This window comes from Entelurus aequoreus, linkage group LG13 (assembly GCF_033978785.1).
Source record: "Entelurus aequoreus isolate RoL-2023_Sb linkage group LG13, RoL_Eaeq_v1.1, whole genome shotgun sequence".
NCBI classification, from domain to species: domain Eukaryota; kingdom Metazoa; phylum Chordata; class Actinopteri; order Syngnathiformes; family Syngnathidae; genus Entelurus; species Entelurus aequoreus.
In genome coordinates, this window is record NC_084743.1 from 7552635 (window position 1) to 7575106 (window position 22472).

Consider the following 22472-nt stretch of genomic DNA (forward strand, 5'->3'; position numbering starts at 1 on the left):
CCATGTTGTAAATGTCACATGTTACAACAATATGTAATCAGTTACTTTTAGACTGTCAACATGTTGTAAATGTCACATGTTACAACAATATGTAATCAGTTACTTTTAGACTGTCACCATGTTGTAAATGTCACATGTTACAACAATATGTAATCAGTTACTTTTAGACTGTCACCATGTTGTAAATGTCACATGTTACAACAATATGTAATCAGTTACTTTTAGACTGTCACCATGTTGTAAATGTCACATGTTACAACAATATGTAATCAGTTACTTTTAGACTGTCACCATGTTGTAAATGTCACATGTTACAACAATATGTAATCAGTTACTTTTAGACTGTCACCATGTTGTAAATGTCACATGTTACAACAATATGTAATCAGTTACTTTTAGACTGTCACCATGTTGTAAATGTTACATGTTACAACAATATGTAATCAGTTACTTTTAGACTGTCACCATGTTGTAAATGTTACATGTTACAACAATATGTAATCAGTTACTTTTAGACTGTCACCATGTTGTAAATGTCACATGTTACAACAATATGTAATCAGTTACTTTTAGACTGTCACCATGTTGTAAATGTCACATGTTACAACAATATGTAATCAGTTACTTTTAGACTGTCACCATGTTGTAAATGTCACATGTTACAACAATATGTAATCAGTTACTTTTAGACTGTCACCATGTTGTAAATGTCACATGTTACAACAATATGTAATCAGTTACTTTTAGACTGTCACCATGTTGTAAATGTCACATGTTACAACAATATGTAATCAGTTACTTTTAGACTGTCACCATGTTGTAAATGTCACATGTTACAACAATATGTAATCAGTTACTTTTAGACTGTCAACATGTTGTAAATGTGACATGTTACAACAATATGTAATCAGTTACTTTTAGACTGTCACCATGTTGTAAATGTCACATGTTACAACAATATGTAATCAGTTACTTTTAGACTGTCACCATGTTGTAAATGTCACATGTTACAACAATATGTAATCAGTTACTTTTAGACTGTCACCATGTTGTAAATGTTACATGTTACAACAATATGTAATCAGTTACTTTTAGACTGTCACCATGTTGTAAATGTTACATGTTACAACAATATGTAATCAGTTACTTTTAGACTGTCAACATGTTGTAAATGTTACATGTTACAACAATATGTAATCAGTTACTTTTAGACTGTCACCATGTTGTAAATGTCACATGTTACAACAATATGTAATCAGTTACTTTTAGACTGTCACCATGTTGTAAATGTCACATGTTACAACAATATGTAATCAGTTACTTTTAGACTGTCAACATGTTGTAAATGTCACATGTTACAACAATATGTAATCAGTTACTTTTAGACTGTCACCATGTTGTAAATGTCACATGTTACAACAATATGTAATCAGTTACTTTTAGACTGTCACCATGTTGTAAATGTCACATGTTACAACAATATGTAATCAGTTACTTTTAGACTGTCACCATGTTGTAAATGTCACATGTTACAACAATATGTAATCAGTTACTTTTAGACTGTCACCATGTTGTAAATGTCACATGTTACAACAATATGTAATCAGTTACTTTTAGACTGTCACCATGTTGTAAATGTCACATGTTACAACAATATGTAATCAGTTACTTTTAGACTGTCACCATGTTGTAAATGTCACATGTTACAACAATATGTAATCAGTTACTTTTAGACTGTCACCATGTTGTAAATGTCACATGTTACAACAATATGTAATCAGTTACTTTTAGACTGTCACCATGTTGTAAATGTCACATGTTACAACAATATGTAATCAGTTACTTTTAGACTGTCAACATGTTGTAAATGTCACATGTTACAACAATATGTAATCAGTTACTTTTAGACTGTCACCATGTTGTAAATGTCACATGTTACAACAATATGTAATCAGTTACTTTTAGACTGTCACCATGTTGTAAATGTCACATGTTACAACAATATGTAATCAGTTACTTTTAGACTGTCAACATGTTGTAAATGTGACAACAATATGTAATCAGTTACTTCCAAATATGAGTATTTCAGTGACATTTAGACTGTCAACATGTTGTAAGTGTTACAACAATATGTAATCAGTTACTTCCAAATATGAGTATTTCAGTGACATTTAGACTGTGAACATGTTGTAAATGTTACAACAATATGTAATCAGTTACTTCCAAATATGAGTATTTCAGTGACATTTAGACTGTCAACATGTTGTGTTACAACAATATGTAATCAGTTACTTCCAAATATGAGTATTTCAGTGACATTTAGACTGTCAACATGTTGTAAATGTTACAACAATATGTAATCAGTTACTTCCAAATATGAGTATTTCAGTGACATTTAGACTGTCAACATGTTGTGTTACAACAATATGTAATCAGTTACTTCCAAATATGAGTATTTCAGTGACATTTAGACTGTCAACATGTTGTAAATGTTACAACAATATGTAATCAGTTACTTCCAAATATGAGTATTTCAGTGACATTTAGACTGTCAACATGTTGTGTTACAACAATATGTAATCAGTTACTTCCAAATATGAGTATTTCAGTGACATTTAGACTGTCAACATGTTGTGTTACAACAATATGTAATCAGTTACTTCCAAATATGAGTATTTCAGTGACATTTAGACTGTCAACATGTTGTGTTACAACAATATGTAATCAGTTACTTCCAAATATGAGTATTTCAGTGACATTTAGACTGTCAACATGTTGTAAATGTTACAACAATATGTAATCAGTTACTTCCAAATATGAGTATTTCAGTGACATTTAGACTGTCAACATGTTGTAAGTGTTACAACAATATGTAATCAGTTACTTCCAAATATGAGTATTTCAGTGACATTTAGACTATCTCTAGCAAGAAGAGGACTACAACGTCGGGTGCAGCCATGAGAAGTGAAATGTAGAACCTTGAAGACGCACGACGATGGGGATCTTGAGGTCCAGGTCTCGCACGGCCATGATGATGCCCTGGGCGATGACGTCACACCTCATGATGCCTCCAAAGATGTTGACCAGGATGGCCTGGACCTGAGCAGCACACGTGAGCTTGGACTTTCAGCTCTTTCATCTTCTACACACTTCCATCTTCTACACACTTCATCTTCTACACACTTCCATCTTCTACACACTTCCATCTTCTACACACTTCTACACACTTCATCTTCTACACACTTCTTCTTACCTTCCTGTCTGAGGTGATCAGCTTGAAGGCCTCCGTCACCTGATGGGCTGTAGCTCCGCCTCCTACATCCAGGAAGTTGGCAGGTGTGCCGCCGTGCAGCTTGATGATGTCCATGGTGGCCATGGCCAGACCCGCACCATTGACTGCACAAACAATGGTAGTTAGGATTACTTATTATTGTCATTATTATCTATATTAATATTGTCATTATTATCTATATTATTATTGTCATTATTATCTATATTATTATTCTCATTATTATCTATATTATTATTGTCATTATTATCTATATTAATATTGTCATTATTATCTATATTAGTATTGTCATTATTATCTATATTATTATTGTCATTATTATCTATATTATTGTTGTCATTATTATCTATATTATTATTGTCATTATTATCTATATTAGTATTGTCATTATTATCTATATTATTATTGTCATTATTATCTATATTAGCATTGTCATTATTATCTATATTAATATTGTCATTATTATCTATATTATTATTGTCATTATTATCTATATTATTATTGTCATTATTATCTATATTATTATTGTCATTATTATCTATATTAGTATTTAGTAGTGTGAATGTTATAAAGGTGATAAAGTAAATCATATCACACACAAGTAAACACGCTGCACGACTGCTTGTATCGCACATGATATCACATGCGAGTAAACCCTCTGCTTGTATTGCACATGATATCACATGCGAGTAAACCCTCTGCTTGTATCGCACAAGATATCACATGCAAGTAAACCCTCTGCTTGTATTGCACATGATATCACATGCGGGTAAACCCTCTGCTTGTATTGCACATGATATCACATGCGAGTAAACCCTCTGCTTGTATTGCACATGATATCACATGCGAGTAAACCCTCTGCTTGTATTGCACATGATATCACATGCGAGTAAACCCTCTGCTTGTATTGCACAAGATATCACATGCGAGTAAACCCTCTGCTTGTATTGCACAAGATATCACATGCAAGTAAACCCTCTGCTTGTATTGCACAAGATATCACATGCGGGTAAACCCTCTGCTTGTATTGCACAAGATATCACATGCAAGTAAACCCTCTGCTTGTATTGCACAAGATATCACATGCGAGTAAACCCTCTGCTTGTATCGCACATGATATCACATGTGAGTAAACCCTCTGCTTGTATCGCACATGATATCACATGCAAGTAAACCCTCTGCTTGTATTGCACAAGATATCACATGCGAGTAAACCCTCTGCTTGTATCGCACATGATATCAAATGCTAATAAACCCTCTGTGTGTATCGCACATGATCTCACATGCTAATAAACCCTCTGCTTGTATCGCACATGATCTCACATGCTAATAAACCCTCTGCTTGTATCGCACATGATCTCACATGCTAATAAACCCTCTGCTTGTATCGCACATGATCTCACATGCTAATAAACCCTCTGCTTGTATCGCACATGATCTCACATGCTAATAAACCCTCTGTGTGTATCGCACATGATCTCACATGCTAATAAACCCTCTGCTTGTATCGCACATGATATCAAATGCTAATAAACCCTCTGTGTGTATCGCACATGATCTCACATGCTAATAAACCCTCTGCTTGTATCGCACATGATCTCACATGCTAATAAACCCTCTGCTTGTATCGCACATGATATCACACGCTTGTAAACCCCCTGCGTGTATCGCACATGAGACATGTAAGCTGATACATGTTTGTTTTCAATATCAGTAAGAAGCACTTTTCACTAACCCAGACAGCCGATGGTTCCATCCAGTCCGATGTAGTTCAGGTCTGCCAAGGCCGCCTGCCTGTCTCGAGGGTCCTCCTGAGTCCAGTCCTGCAGGTCAAAGACCTTCTTCTGGCGGTAGGCTGCGTTGGAGTCAAAGTTGATCTTGGCGTCCATGCACATGACTGTGGAGACAAGACAGGTGAGAGCAGGTCTTTAGAGCAGACAGGTGAGAGCAGGTCTTCAGAGCAGACAGGTGAGAGCAGGTCTTTAGAGCAGACAGGTGAGAGCAGGTCTTTAGAGCAGACAGGTGAGAGCAGGTCTTTAGAGCAGACAGGTGAGAGCAGGTCTTTAGAGCAGACAGGTGAGAGCAGGTCTTTAGAGCAGACAGGTGAGAGCAGGTCTTTAGAGCAGACAGGTGAGAGCAGGTCTTTAGAGCAGACAGGTGAGAGCAGGTCTTTAGAGCAGACAGGTGAGAGCAGGTCTTCAGAGCAGACAGGTGAGAGCAGGTCTTTAGAGCAGACAGGTGAGAGCAGGTCTTCAGAGCAGACAGGTGAGAGCAGGTCTTTAGAGCAGACAGGTGAGAGCAGGTCTTTAGAGCAGACAGGTGAGAGCAGGTCTTCAGAGCAGACAGGTGAGAGCAGGTCTTTAGAGCAGACAGGTGAGAGCAGGTCTTTAGAGCAGACAGGTGAGAGCAGGTCTTTAGAGCAGACAGGTGAGAGCAGGTCTTCAGAGCAGACAGGTGAGAGCAGGTCTTTAGAGCAGACAGGTGAGAGCAGGTCTTTAGAGCAGACAGGTGAGAGCAGGTCTTTAGAGCAGACAGGTGAGAGCAGGTCTTTAGAGCAGACAGGTGAGAGCAGGTCTTTAGAGCAGACAGGTGAGAGCAGGTCTTTAGAGCAGACAGGTGAGAGCAGGTCTTTAGAGCAGACAGGTGAGAGCAGGTCTTTAGAGCAGACAGGTGAGAGCAGGTCTTTAGAGCAGACAGGTGAGAGCAGGTCTTTAGAGCAGACAGGTGAGACTGACCAAGACCAGAGGAGTCCTCCACCATGGGGTTGATCTCCAACATGGAGGCGTCGTACTTGATGAAGACCTGGTAGAGTTTGACCATGTTCTCTGCCGCCTCCTTCTGCAGCGCCACAGGGAACCCCATCTTCTGTGCAACCTGCAGTAAGCACACCACATGGTGGCACCAGGAACACTTCTACTGGAACTACTAGTCACTTGCAGCAAGCACACCACATGGTGGCACCAGGAACACTTCTACTGGAACTACTAGTCACCTGCAGCAAGCACACCACATGGTGGCACCAGGAACACTTCTACTGGAACTACTAGTCACCTGCAGCAAGCACACCACATGGTGGCACCAGGAACACTTCTACTGGAACTACTAGTCACCTGCAGTAAGCACACCACATGGTGGCACCAGGAACACTTCTACTGGAACTACTAGTCACCTGCAGTAAGCACACCACATGGTGGCACCAGGAACACTTCTACTGGAACTACTAGTCACCTGCAGCAAGCACACCACATGGTGGCACCAGGAACACTTCTACTGGAACTACTAGTCACTTGCAGCAAGCACACCACATGGTGGCACCAGGAACACTTCTACTGGAACTACTAGTCACTTGCAGCAAGCACACCACATGGTGGCACCAGGAACACTTCTACTGGAACTACTAGTCACTTGCAGCAAGCACACCACATGGTGGCACCAGGAACACTTCTACTGGAACTACTAGTCACTTGCAGCAAGCACACCACATGGTGGCACCAGGAACACTTCTACTGGAACTACTAGTCACTTGCAGCAAGCACACCACATGGTGGCACCAGGAACACTTCTACTGGAACTACTAGTCACCTGCAGCAAGCACACCACATGGTGGCACCAGGAACACTTCTACTGGAACTACTAGTCACCTGCAGCAAGCACACCACATGGTGGCACCAGGAACACTTCTACTGGAACTACTAGTCACCTGCAGCAAGCACACCACATGGTGGCACCAGGAACACTTCTACTGGAACTACTAGTCACCTGCAGTAAGCACACCACATGGTGGCACCAGGAACACTTCTACTGGAACTACTAGTCACCTGCAGCAAGCACACCACATGGTGGCACCAGGAACACTTCTACTGGAACTACTAGTCACTTGCAGTAAGCACACCACATGGTGGCACCAGGAACACTTCTACTGGAACTACTAGTCACCTGCAGCAAGCACACCACATGGTGGCACCAGGAACACTTCTACTGGAACTACTAGTCACCTGCAGCAAGCACACCACATGATGGCACCAGGAACACTTCTACTGGAACTACTAGTCACCTGCTGTGGCACATCCACCCACACACTTGTTCAGGAACACTTCTACTGGAACTACTAGTCTTTGACAGAACTACACATCCACCCACACACTTGTTCAGGAACACTTCTACTGGAACTACTAGTCTTTGACAGAACTACACATCCACCCACACACTTGTTCAGGAACACTTCTACTGGAACTACAAGTCTTTGACAGAACTACACATCCACCCACACACTTGTTCAGGAACACTTCTACTGGAACTACAAGTCTTTGACAGAACTACACCTCCACCCACACACTTGTTCAGGAACACTTCTACTGGAACTACAAGTCTTTGACAGAACTACACCTCCACCCACACACTTGTTCAGGAACACTTCTACTGGAACTACTAGTCTTTGACAGAACTACACATCCACCCACACACTTGTTCAGGAACACTTCTACTGGAACTACAAGTCTTTGACAGAACTACACCTCCACCCACACACTTGTTCAGGAACACTTCTACTGGAACTACAAGTCTTTGACAGAACTACACCTCCACCCACACACTTGTTCAGGAACACTTCTACTGGAACTACTAGTCTTTGACAGAACTACACATCCACCCACACACTTGTTCAGGAACACTTCTACTGGAACTACTAGTCTTTGACAGAACTACACATCCACCCACACACTTGTTCAGGAACACTTCTACTGGAACTACTAGTCTTTGACAGAACTACACATCCACCCACACACTTGTTCAGGAACACTTCTACTGGAACTACAAGTCTTTGACAGAACTACACATCCACCCACACACTTGTTCAGGAACACTTCTACTGGAACTACTAGTCTTTGACAGAACTACACATCCACCCACACACTTGTTCAGGAACACTTCTACTGGAACTACAAGTCTTTGACAGAACTACACCTCCACCCACACACTTGTTCAGGAACACTTCTACTGGAACTACAAGTCTTTGACAGAACTACACCTCCACCCACACACTTGTTCAGGAACACTTCTACTGGAACTACTAGTCTTTGACAGAACTACACATCCACCCACACACTTGTTCAGGAACACTTCTACTGGAACTACTAGTCTTTGACAGAACTACACATCCACCCACACACTTGTTCAGGAACACTTCTACTGGAACTACTAGTCTTTGACAGAACTACACATCCACCCACACACTTGTTCAGGAACACTTCTACTGGAACTACTAGTCTTTGACAGAACTACACCTCCACCCACACACTTGTTCAGGAACACTTCTACTGGAACTACAAGTCTTTGACAGAACTACACATCCACCCACACACTTGTTCAGGAACACTTCTACTGGAACTTCTAGTCTTTGACAGAACTACACATCCACCCACACACTTGTTCAGGAACACTTCTACTGGAACTACAAGTCTTTGACAGAACTACACATCCACCCACACACTTGTTCAGGAACACTTCTACTGGAACTACTAGTCTGACAGAACTACACACCCACCCACACACTTGTTCAGGAACACTTCTACTGGAACTACAAGTCTTTGACAGAACTACACATACACCCACACACTTGTTCAGGAACACTTCTACTGGAACTACTAGTCTTTGACAGAACTATACATCCACCCACACACTTGTTCAGGAACACTTCTACTGGAACTACAAGTCTTTGACAGAACTACACATCCACCCACACACTTGTTCAGGAACACTTCTACTGGAACTACAAGTCTTTGACAGAACTACACATCCACCCACACACTTGTTCAGGAACACTTCTACTGGAACTACTAGTCTTTGACAGAACTACACATCCACCCACACACTTGTTCAGGAACACTTCTACTGGAACTACTAGTCTTTGACAGAACTACACATCCACCCACACACTTGTTCAGGAACACTTCTACTGGAACTACTAGTCTTTGACAGAACTACACATCCACACACTTGTTCAGGAACACTTCTACTGGAACTACAAGTCTTTGACAGAACTACACATCCACCCACACACTTGTTCAGGAACACTTCTACTGGAACTACTAGTCTTTGACAGAACTACACATCCACCCACACACTTGTTCAGGAACACTTCTACTGGAACTACAAGTCTTTGACAGAACTACACATCCACCCACACACTTGTTCAGGAACACTTCTACTGGAACTACAAGTCTTTGACAGAACTACACATCCACCCACACACTTGTTCAGGAACACTTCTACTGGAACTACTAGTCTTTGACAGAACTACACATCCACCCACACACTTGTTCAGGAACACTTCTACTGGAACTACTAGTCTTTGACAGAACTACACATCCACACACTTGTTCAGGAACACTTCTACTGGAACTACTAGTCTTTGACAGAACTACACATCCACCCACACACTTGTTCAGGAACACTTCTACTGGAACTACAAGTCTTTGACAGAACTACACATCCACCCACACACTTGTTCAGGAACACTTCTACTGGAACTACTAGTCTTTGACAGAACTACACATCCACCCACACACTTGTTCAGGAACACTTCTACTGGAACTACTAGTCTTTGACAGAACTACACATCCACACACTTGTTCAGGAACACTTCTACTGGAACTACTAGTCTTTGACAGAACTACACATCCACCCACACACTTGTTCAGGAACACTTCTACTGGAACTACTAGTCTTTGACAGAACTACACATCCACCCACACACTTGTTCAGGAACACTTCTACTGGAACTACTAGTCTTTGACAGAACTACACATCCACCCACACACTTGTTCAGGAACACTTCTACTGGAACTACTAGTCTTTGACAGAACTACACATCCACCCACACACTTGTTCAGGAACACTTCTACTGGAACTACTAGTCTTTGACAGAACTACACATCCACCCACACACTTGTTCAGGAACACTTCTACTGGAACTACTAGTCTTCGACAGAACTACACATCCACCCACACACTTGTTCAGGAACACTTCTACTGGAACTACTAGTCTTCGACAGAACTACACATCCACCCACACACTTGTTCAGGAACACTTCTACTGGAACTACTAGTCTTTAACAGAACTACACATCCACCCACACACTTGTTCAGGAACACTTCTACTGGAACTACTAGTCTTTGACAGAACTACACATCCACCCACACACTTGTTCAGGAACACTTCTACTGGAACTACTAGTCTTTGACAGAACTACACATCCACCCACACACTTGTTCAGGAACACTTCTACTGGAACTACTAGTCTTTGACAGAACTACACCTCCACCCACACACTTGTTCAGGAACACTTCTACTGGAACTACTAGTCTTCGACAGAACTACACATCCACCCACACACTTGTTCAGGAACACTTCTACTGGAACTACTAGTCTTCGACAGAACTACACATCCACCCACACACTTGTTCAGGAACACTTCTACTGGAACTACTAGTCTTTGACAGAACTACACATCCACCCACACACTTGTTCAGGAACACTTCTACTGGAACTACTAGTCTTTGACAGAACTACACATCCACCCACACACTTGTTCAGGAACACTTCTACTGGAACTACTAGTCTTTGACAGAACTACACATCCACCCACACACTTGTTCAGGAACACTTCTACTGGAACTACTAGTCTTTGACAGAACTACACATCCACCCACACACTTGTTCAGGAACACTTCTACTGGAACTACTAGTCTTTGACAGAACTACACATCCACCCACACACTTGTTCAGGAACACTTCTACTGGAACTACTAGTCTTTGACAGAACTACACATCCACCCACACACTTGTTCAGGAACACTTCTACTGGAACTACTAGTCTTTGACAGAACTACACATCCACCCACACACTTGTTCAGGAACACTTCTACTGGAACTACAAGTCTTTGACAGAAGTACACATCCACCCACACACTTGTTCAGGAACACTTCTACTGGAACTACTAGTCTTTGACAGAACTACACATCCACCCACACACTTGTTCAGGAACACTTCTACTGGAACTACTAGTCTTTGACAGAACTACACATCCACCCACACACTTGTTCAGGAACACTTCTACTGGAACTACTAGTCTTTGACAGAACTACACATCCACCCACACACTTGTTCAGGAACACTTCTACTGGAACTACAAGTCTTTGACAGAACTACACATCCACCCACACACTTGTTCAGGAACACTTCTACTGGAACTTCTAGTCTTTGACAGAACTACACCTCCACCCACACACTTGTTCAGGAACACTTCTACTGGAACTACTAGTCTTTGACAGAACTACACATCCACCCACACACTTGTTCAGGAACACTTCTACTGGAACTACTAGTCTTTGACAGAACTACACATCCACCCACACACTTGTTCAGGAACACTTCTACTGGAACTACTAGTCTTTGACAGAACTACACATCCACCCACACACTTGTTCAGGAACACTTCTACTGGAACTACTAGTCTTTGACAGAACTACACATCCACCCACACACTTGTTCAGGAACACTTCTACTGGAACTACTAGTCTTTGACAGAACTACACATCCACCCACACACTTGTTCAGGAACACTTCTACTGGAACTACAAGTCTTTGACAGAACTACACATCCACCCACACACTTGTTCAGGAACACTTCTACTGGAACTACTAGTCTTTGACAGAACTACACATCCACCCACACACTTGTTCAGGAACACTTCTACTGGAACTACTAGTCTTTGACAGAACTACACATCCACCCACACACTTGTTCAGGAACACTTCTACTGGAACTACTAGTCTTTGACAGAACTACACATCCACCCACACACTTGTTCAGGAACACTTCTACTGGAACTACTAGTCTTTGACAGAACTACACATCCACCCACACACTTGTTCAGGAACACTTCTACTGGAACTACTAGTCTTTGACAGAACTACACATCCACCCACACACTTGTTCAGGAACACTTCTACTGGAACTACTAGTCTTTGACAGAACTACACATCCACCCACACACTTGTTCAGGAACACTTCTACTGGAACTACAAGTCTTTGACAGAACTACACATCCACCCACACACTTGTTCAGGAACACTTCTACTGGAACTACTAGTCTTTGACAGAACTACACATCCACCCACACACTTGTTCAGGAACACTTCTACTGGAACTACTAGTCTTTGACAGAACTACACATCCACCCACACACTTGTTCAGGAACACTTCTACTGGAACTACTAGTCTTCGACAGAACTACACATCCACCCACACACTTGTTCAGGAACACTTCTACTGGAACTACTAGTCTTCGACAGAACTACACATCCAACCACACACTTGTTCAGGAACACTTCTACTGGAACTACTAGTCTTTAACAGAACTACACATCCACCCACACACTTGTTCAGGAACACTTCTACTGGAACTACTAGTCTTTGACAGAACTACACATCCACCCACACACTTGTTCAGGAACACTTCTACTGGAACTACAAGTCTTTGACAGAACTACACATCCACCCACACACTTGTTCAGGAACACTTCTACTGGAACTACTAGTCTGACAGAACTACACATCCACCCACACACTTGTTCAGGAACACTTCTACTGGAACTACTAGTCTTTGACAGAACTACACATCCACCCACACACTTGTTCAGGAACACTTCTACTGGAACTACTAGTCTTTGACAGAACTACACATCCACCCACACACTTGTTCAGGAACACTTCTACTGGAACTACTAGTCTTTGACAGAACTACACATCCACCCACACACTTGTTCAGGAACACTTCTACTGGAACTACTAGTCTTTGACAGAACTACACATCCACCCACACACTTGTTCAGGAACACTTCTACTGGAACTACTAGTCTTTGACAGAACTACACCTCCACCCACACACTTATAATATTATAAGTCAGTAAAGAGTTGTTTAACATTATGTTTAGGAAAGGTGGGCGCAGTAGTGACATAATGTTTGATGTTGTGTTTATTAGGTGTGTGGAAGAGGAACATCAATTATTATTAGTAGTCAGGAGGTCCATAAGTGATATTCATTAGCAGTAAAAGTTATTAAAGATGAATATTATTTGTCATAATGTTTATAAGGTGTGTTGTATTCCAGCATCAGTCAGAGGTTGGTGCAACACCTCCTGTGTTTACCTTGAGCGCCTGCTCCATCTTGATGCCTTCCACAATGTCGATGGGCTCCTTCACGATGGCGTCTGGGTTTTCTGCCGCCACATCTTCGATGTTGACACCCCCCTGCGAGCTGCCGATCAACACGGGGCCCTGCAGCACAAAGCATGTTTCTTGAAAGATCAACACGGGGCCCTGCAGCACAAAGCATGTTTCTTGAAAGATCAACACGGGGCCCTGCAGCACAAAGCATGTTTCTTGAAAGATCAACACGGGGCCCTGCAGCACAAAGCATGTTTCTTGAAAGATCAACACTAGGCCCTGCAGCACAAAGCATGTTTCTTGAAAGATCAACACGGGGCCCTGCAGCACAAAGCATGTTTCTTGAAAGATCAACACGGGGCCCTGCAGCACAAAGCATGTTTCTTGAAAGATCAACACGGGGCCCTGCAGCACAAAGCATGTTTCTTGAAAGATCAACACGGGGCCCTGCAGCACAAAGCATGTTTCTTGAAAGATCAACACGGGGCCCTGCAGCACAAAGCATGTTTCTTGAAAGATCAACACGGGGCCCTGCAGCACAAAGCATGTTTCTTGAAAGATCAACACGGGGCCCTGCAGCACAAAGCATGTTTCTTGAAAGATCAACACGGGGCCCTGCAGCACAAAGCATGTTTCTTGAAAGATCAACACGGGGCCCTGCAGCACAAAGCATGTTTCTTGAAAGATCAACACGGGGCCCTGCAGCACAAAGCATGTTTCTTGAAAGATCAACACTGGGCCCTGCAGCACAAAGCATGTTTCTTGAAAGATCAACACGGGGCCCTGCAGCACAAAGCATGTTTCTTGAAAGATCAACACTGGGCCCTGCAGCACAAAGCATGTTTCTTGAAAGATCAACACGGGGCCCTGCAGCACAAAGCATGTTTCTTGAAAGATCAACACTGGGCCCTGCAGCACAAAGCATGTTTCTTGAAAGATCAACACGGGGCCCTGCAGCACAAAGCATGTTTCTTGAAAGATCAACACTGGGCCCTGCAGCACAAAGCATGTTTCTTGAAAGATCAACACTGGGCCCTGCAGCACAAAGCATGTTTCTTGAAAGATCAACACGGGGCCCTGCAGCACAAAGCATGTTTCTTGAAAGATCAACACTGGGCCCTGCAGCACAAAGCATGTTTCTTGAAAGATCAACACTGGGCCCTGCAGCACAAAGCATGTTTCTTGAAAGATCAACACGGGGCCCTGCAGCACAAAGCATGTTTCTTGAAAGATCAACATGGGGCCCTGCAGCACAAAGCATGTTTCTTGAAAGATCAACACGGGGCCCTGCAGCACAAAGCATGTTTCTTGAAAGATCAACACGGGGCCCTGCAGCACAAAGCATGTTTCCTGTCTTCATTCAGCACATTTGAACTGCAATAAGCTGCAGAGTTTGACTGTGCTGCCATCTAGTGGTGGCCTGAAAAGCACGGTCAAGTTGTTGTTGGAAGGATTTCCAGTCTTGCACATCTTCAGGCCCACACATATTGCTGTCTAGTTTTTATATCTAGTTTTATATATATAAATACTACACAATACTAGAAGAAGATGGATAGGTATGGACATGTAATTGGGGGTATTTCTACACAATACTAGAAGAAGATGGATAGGTATGGACATGTAATTGGGGGTATTTCTACACAATACTAGAAGAAGATGGATAGGTATGGACATGTAATTGGGGGTATTTCTACACAATACTAGAAGAAGATGGATAGGTATGGACATGTAATTGGGGGTATTTCTACACAATACTAGAAGAAGATGGATAGGTATGGACATGTAATTGGGGGTATTTCTACACAATACTAGAAGAAGATGGATAGGTATGGACATGTAATTGGGGGTATTTCTACACAATACTAGAAGAAGATGGATAGGTATGGATATGTAATTGGGGGTATTTCTACACAATACTAGAAGAAGATGGATAGGTATGGATATGTAATTGGGGGTATTTCTACACAATACTAAAAGAAGATGGATAGGTATGGATATGTAATTGGGGGTATTTCTACACAATACTAGAAGAAGATGGATAGGTATGGATATGTAATTGGGGGTATTTCTACACAATACTAAAAGAAGATGGATAGGTATGGATATGTAATTGGGGGTATTTCTACACAATACTAGAAGAAGATGGATAGGTATGGATATGTAATTGGGGGTATTTCTACACAATACTAGAAGAAGATGGATAGGTATGGACATGTAATTGGGGGTATTTCTACACAATACTAGAAGATGGATAGGTATGGATATGTAATTGGGGGTATTTCTACACAATACTAAAAGAAGATGGATAGGTATGGATATGTAATTGGGGGTATTTCTACACAATACTAGAAGAAGATGGATAGGTATGGATATGTAATTGGGGGTATTTCTACACAATACTAAAAGAAGATGGATAGGTATGGATATGTAATTGGGGGTATTTCTACACAATACTAGAAGAAGATGGATAGGTATGGATATGTAATTGGGGGTATTTCTACACAATACTAGAAGAAGATGGATAGGTATGGACATGTAATTGGGGGTATTTCTACACAATACTAGAAGATGGATAGGTATGGATATGTAATTGGGGGTATTTCTACACAATACTAGAAGAAGATGGATAGGTATGGACATGTAATTGGGGGTATTTCTACACAATACTAGAAGATGGATAGGTATGGATATGTAATTGGGGGTATTTCTACACAATACTGGTATGGATATGGGACTAAAGTGGCTGCTGGAAGGTAAGAATGTTGAGACTGACCTGAAATGACCTCTCCATGGTGATGGCGAAGTAGTACTCCCTGCGAGGATACCTGCGCTCGCAGATGAACACCTGGTTGCAGATGCGGCCCGCCTCCCCCGTCTGCTTGGTGTACAGCTTGCGGCCGATCATCTGGGAGGAAATGTCTCGCGCCTCCTCGGGCCTGGGACAGACGGGCGGAGGAATGGGCAGCTGAAGCGTGGAATGGCGAGCACGGGACACACTTACGAGTAGACGATCTTGACTCCTCCCTTAAGTCCGCCCTCAAAGGTGCCCTTGCCTCTGCCGCCCGCCAGGACCTGAGCTTTGACCACCAGGTCCTTGGAACCTGACACACATGAGAGCACATTCTGGACACACTGTTTGGCAGCGCTGGCCCTTTAAGAAGGTTCAGAGCCTCATTTATACAAATGTTTGTGGAGTTGAAGGTAAATGTTTGTGGAGTTGAAGGTAAATGTTTGTGGAGTTGAAGGTAAATGTTTGTGGAGTTGAAGGTAAATGTTTGTGGAGTTGAAGGTAAATGTTTGTGGAGTTGAAGGTAAACATTACGTAAGGACAATAAAAAATGACCTGAAGTGTGTTTGTGTCTTGTCAGATTTTTGAAGGAATACAGAGTTTGGATTCCTGCTGTAGGAGCACTTGCACACAGAGAGGAGGAGCTACACTTCCATGTTTCACACTTCAATAACCCAAAATGTTACGATCATGATTTGATTGTCAAAGTTGTTTGCAAATGTAGTCTGTGATATTTCTACCTGAATAAATATTCTGTACTTGACATCTTGTACAAGTTCATGGTATCTCTGCATGACAACATTTCTACCTTCTCCATTTCATGAATCAAATGTAATATTCAGCCTGAGGAACATTCTGTAATCCAGGACTATCAATCAGAACATGAATAAACTGGATTTCAATCTGCCATCAAATATTTACTGATGTAGAAATATCAGGATTGGAATGTAAGATCATTTTTCTTTGTTTTGTTGGTCAGAGCCGAGTGTGTGATTGGTGTATGAGAGCAAAGTTGTTCCTGCTGAGTTTCTATTCCATCTTCCTAAAGCAGTTGGAGTAACAATCTCCACGTGACGTTATGAAGGTCCACGTGGACGCGGAGTAACAATCTCCACGTGACGTCATGAAGGTCCACGTGGACGCGGAGTAACAATCTCCACGTGACGTCATGAAGGTCCACGTGGACGCGGAGTAACAATCTCCACGTGACGTCATGAAGGTCCACGTGGACGCGGAGTAACAATCTCCACGTGACGTCATGAAGGTCCACGTGGACGCGGAGTAACAATCTCCACGTGACGTCATGAAGGTCCACGTGGACGCGGAGTAACAATCTCCACGTGACGTCATGAAGGTCCACGTGGACGCGGAGTAACAATCTCCACGTGACGTCATGAAGGTCCACGTGGACGCGGAGTAACAATCTCCACGTGACGTCATGAAGGTCCACGTGGACGCGGAGTAACAATCTCCACGTGACGTCATGAAGGTCCACGTGGACGCGGAGTAACAATCTCCACGTGACGTCATGAAGGTCCACGTGGACGCGGAGTAACAATCTCCACGTGACGTCATGAAGGTCCACGTGGACGCGGAGTAACAATCTCCACGTGACGTCATGAAGGTCCACGTGGACGCGGAGTAACAATCTCCACGTGACGTCATGAAGGTCCACGTGGACGCGGAGTAACAATCTCCACGTGACGTCATGAAGGTCCACGTGGACGCGGAGTAACAATCTCCACGTGACGTCATGAAGGTCCACGTGGACGCGGAGTAACAATCTCCACGTGACGTCATGAAGGTCCACGTGGACGCGGAGTAACAATCTCCACGTGACGTCATGAAGGTCCACGTGGACGCGGAGTAACAATCTCCACGTGACGTCATGAAGGTCCACGTGGACGCGGAGTAACAATCTCCACGTGACGTCATGAAGGTCCACGTGGACGCGGAGTAACAATCTCCACGTGACGTCATGAAGGTCCACGTGGACGCGGAGTAACAATCTCCACGTGACGTCATGAAGGTCCACGTGGACGCGGAGTAACAATCTCCACGTGACGTCATGAAGGTCCACGTGGACGCGGAGTAACAATCTCCACGTGACGTCATGAAGGTCCACGTGGACGCGGAGTAACAATCTCCACGTGACGTCATGAAGGTCCACGTGGACGCGGAGTAACAATCTCCACGTGACGTCATGAAGGTCCACGTGGACGCGGAGTAACAATCTCCACGTGACGTCATGAAGGTCCACGTGGACGCGGAGTAACAATCTCCACGTGACGTCATGAAGGTCCACGTGGACGCGGAGTAACAATCTCCACGTGACGTCATGAAGGTCCACGTGGACGCGGAGTAACAATCTCCACGTGACGTCATGAAGGTCCACGTGGACGCGGAGTAACAATCTCCACGTGACGTCATGAAGGTCCACGTGGACGCGGAGTAACAATCTCCACGTGACGTCATGAAGGTCCACGTGGACGCGGAGTAACAATCTCCACGTGACGTCATGAAGGTCCACGTGGACGCGGAGTAACAATCTCCACGTGACGTCATGAAGGTCCACGTGGACGCGGAGTAACAATCTCCACGTGACGTCATGAAGGTCCACGTGGACGCGGAGTAACAATCTCCACGTGACGTCATGAAGGTCCACGTGGACGCGGAGTAACAATCTCCACGTGACGTCATGAAGGTCCACGTGGACGCGGAGTAACAATCTCCACGTGACGTCATGAAGGTCCACGTGGACGCGGAGTAACAATCTCCACGTGACGTCATGAAGGTCCACGTGGACGCGGAGTAACAATCTCCACGTGACGTCATGAAGGTCCACGTGGACGCGGAGTAACAATCTCCACGTGACGTCATGAAGGTCCACGTGGACGCGGAGTAACAATCTCCACGTGACGTCATGAAGGTCCACGTGGACGCGGAGTAACAATCTCCACGTGACGTCATGAAGGTCCACGTGGACGCGGAGTAACAATCTCCACGTGACGTCATGAAGGTCCACGTGGACGCGGAGTAACAATCTCCACGTGACGTCATGAAGGTCCACGTGGACGCGGAGTAACAATCTCCACGTGACGTCATGAAGGTCCACGTGGACGCGGAGTAACAATCTCCACGTGACGTCATGAAGGTCCACGTGGACGCGGAGTAACAATCTCCACGTGACGTCATGAAGGTCCACGTGGACGCGGAGTAACAATCTCCACGTGACGTCATGAAGGTCCACGTGGACGCGGAGTAACAATCTCCACGTGACGTCATGAAGGTCCACGTGGACGCGGAGTAACAATCTCCACGTGACGTCATGAAGGTCCACGTGGACGCGGAGTAACAATCTCCACGTGACGTCATGAAGGTCCACGTGGACGCGGAGTAACAATCTCCACGTGACGTCATGAAGGTCCACGTGGACGCGGAGTAACAATCTCCACGTGACGTCATGAAGGTCCACGTGGACGCGGAGTAACAATCTCCACGTGACGTCATGAAGGTCCACGTGGACGCGGAGTAACAATCTCCACGTGACGTCATGAAGGTCCACGTGGACGCGGAGTAACAATCTCCACGTGACGTCATGAAGGTCCACGTGGACGCGGAGTAACAATCTCCACGTGACGTCATGAAGGTCCACGTGGACGCGGAGTAACAATCTCCACGTGACGTCATGAAGGTCCACGTGGACGCGGAGTAACAATCTCCACGTGACGTCATGAAGGTCCACGTGGACGCGGAGTAACAATCTCCACGTGACGTCATGAAGGTCCACGTGGACGCGGAGTAACAATCTCCACGTGACGTCATGAAGGTCCACGTGGACGCGGAGTAACAATCTCCACGTGACGTCATGAAGGTCCACGTGGACGCGGAGTAACAATCTCCACGTGACGTCATGAAGGTCCACGTGGACGCGGAGTAACAATCTCCACGTGACGTCATGAAGGTCCACGTGGACGCGGAGTAACAATCTCCACGTGACGTCATGAAGGTCCACGTGGACGCGGAGTAACAATCTCCACGTGACGTCATGAAGGTCCACGTGGACGCGGAGTAACAATCTCCACGTGACGTCATGAAGGTCCACGTGGACGCGGAGTAACAATCTCCACGTGACGTCATGAAGGTCCACGTGGACGCGGAGTAACAATCTCCACGTGACGTCATGAAGGTCCACGTGGACGCGGAGTAACAATCTCCACGTGACGTCATGAAGGTCCACGTGGACGCGGAGTAACAATCTCCACGTGACGTCATGAAGGTCCACGTGGACGCGGAGTAACAATCTCCACGTGACGTCATGAAGGTCCACGTGGACGCGGAGTAACAATCTCCACGTGACGTCATGAAGGTCCACGTGGACGCGGAGTAACAATCTCCACGTGACGCCATGAAGGTCCACGTGGACGCGGAGTAACAATCTCCACGTGACGCCATGAAGGTCCACGTGGACGCGGAGTACAATCTCCACGTGACGCCATGAAGGTCCACGTGGACGCGGAGTAACAATCTCCACGTGACGTCATGAAGGTCCACGTGGACGCGGAGTAACAATCTCCACGTGACGTCATGAAGGTCCACGTGGACGCGGAGTAACAATCTCCACGTGACGTCATGAAGGTCCACGTGGACGCGGAGTAACAATCTCCACGTGACGTCATGAAGGTCCACGTGGACGCGGAGTAACAATCTCCACGTGACGTCATGAAGGTCCACGTGGACGCGGAGTAAACAATCTCCACGTGACGTCATGAAGGTCCACGTGGACGCGGAGTAACAATCTCCACGTGACGTCATGAAGGTCCACGTGGACGCGGAGTAACAATCTCCACGTGACGTCATGAAGGTCCACGTGGACGCGGAGTAACAATCTCCACGTGACGTCATGAAGGTCCACGTGGACGCGGAGTAACAATCTCCACGTGACGTCATGAAGGTCCACGTGGACGCGGAGTAACAATCTCCACGTGACGTCATGAAGGTCCACGTGGACGCGGAGTAACAATCTCCACGTGACGTCATGAAGGTCCACGTGGACGCGGAGTAACAATCTCCACGTGACGTCATGAAGGTCCACGTGGACGCGGAGTAACAATCTCCACGTGACGTCATGAAGGTCCACGTGGACGCGGAGTAACAATCTCCACGTGACGTCATGAAGGTCCACGTGGACGCGGAGTAACAATCTCCACGTGACGTCATGAAGGTCCACGTGGACGCGGAGTAACAATCTCCACGTGACGTCATGAAGGTCCACGTGGACGCGGAGTAACAATCTCACGTGACGTCATGAAGGTCCACGTGGACGCGGAGTAACAATCTCCACGTGACGTCATGAAGGTCCACGTGGACGCGGAGTAACAATCTCCACGTGACGTCATGAAGGTCCACGTGGACGCGGAGTAACAATCTCCACGTGACGTCATGAAGGTCCACGTGGACGCGGAGTAACAATCTCCACGTGACGTCATGAAGGTCCACGTGGACGCGGAGTAACAATCTCCACGTGACGTCATGAAGGTCCACGTGGACGCGGAGTAACAATCTCCACGTGACGTCATGAAGGTCCACGTGGACGCGGAGTAACAATCTCCACGTGACGTCATGAAGGTCCACGTGGACGCGGAGTAACAATCTCCACGTGACGTCATGAAGGTCCACGTGGACGCGGAGTAACAATCTCCACGTGACGTCATGAAGGTCCACGTGGACGCGGAGTAACAATCTCCACGTGACGTCATGAAGGTCCACGTGGACGCGGAGTAACAATCTCCACGTGACGTCATGAAGGTCCACGTGGACGCGGAGTAACAATCTCCACGTGACGTCATGAAGGTCCACGTGGACGCGGAGTAACAATCTCCACGTGACGTCATGAAGGTCCACGTGGACGCGGAGTAACAATCTCCACGTGACGTCATGAAGGTCCACGTGGACGCGGAGTAACAACTCCACGTGACGTCATGAAGGTCACGTGGACGCGGAGTAACAATCTCCACGTGACGTCATGAAGGTCCACGTGGACGCGGAGTAACAATCTCCACGTGACGTCATGAAGGTCCACGTGGACGCGGAGTAACAATCTCCACGTGACGTCATGAAGGTCCACGTGGACGCGGAGTAACAATCTCCACGTGACGTCATGAA

At 45.0% G+C, this 22472-nt stretch overlaps 1 protein-coding gene across 1 annotated transcript in view; it reads right to left on the minus strand.

Annotated features, from left to right (window-relative positions):
- Window positions 1-22472, minus strand: part of sucla2 (succinate-CoA ligase ADP-forming subunit beta) — a 31744-nt gene that overhangs the window by 3188 nt on the left and 6084 nt on the right. Inside the window, exons 3-9 of the mRNA XM_062067339.1 lie at window positions 16521-16620; window positions 16293-16455; window positions 13502-13630; window positions 6025-6163; window positions 5025-5186; window positions 3254-3396; window positions 2979-3099 (exon numbers count right to left, since the gene is read on the minus strand). Of these exons, the coding sequence (XP_061923323.1) occupies window positions 2979-3099; window positions 3254-3396; window positions 5025-5186; window positions 6025-6163; window positions 13502-13630; window positions 16293-16455; window positions 16521-16620 (957 nt within the window). The remainder of the gene's footprint in view (window positions 1-2978; window positions 3100-3253; window positions 3397-5024; window positions 5187-6024; window positions 6164-13501; window positions 13631-16292; window positions 16456-16520; window positions 16621-22472) is intronic.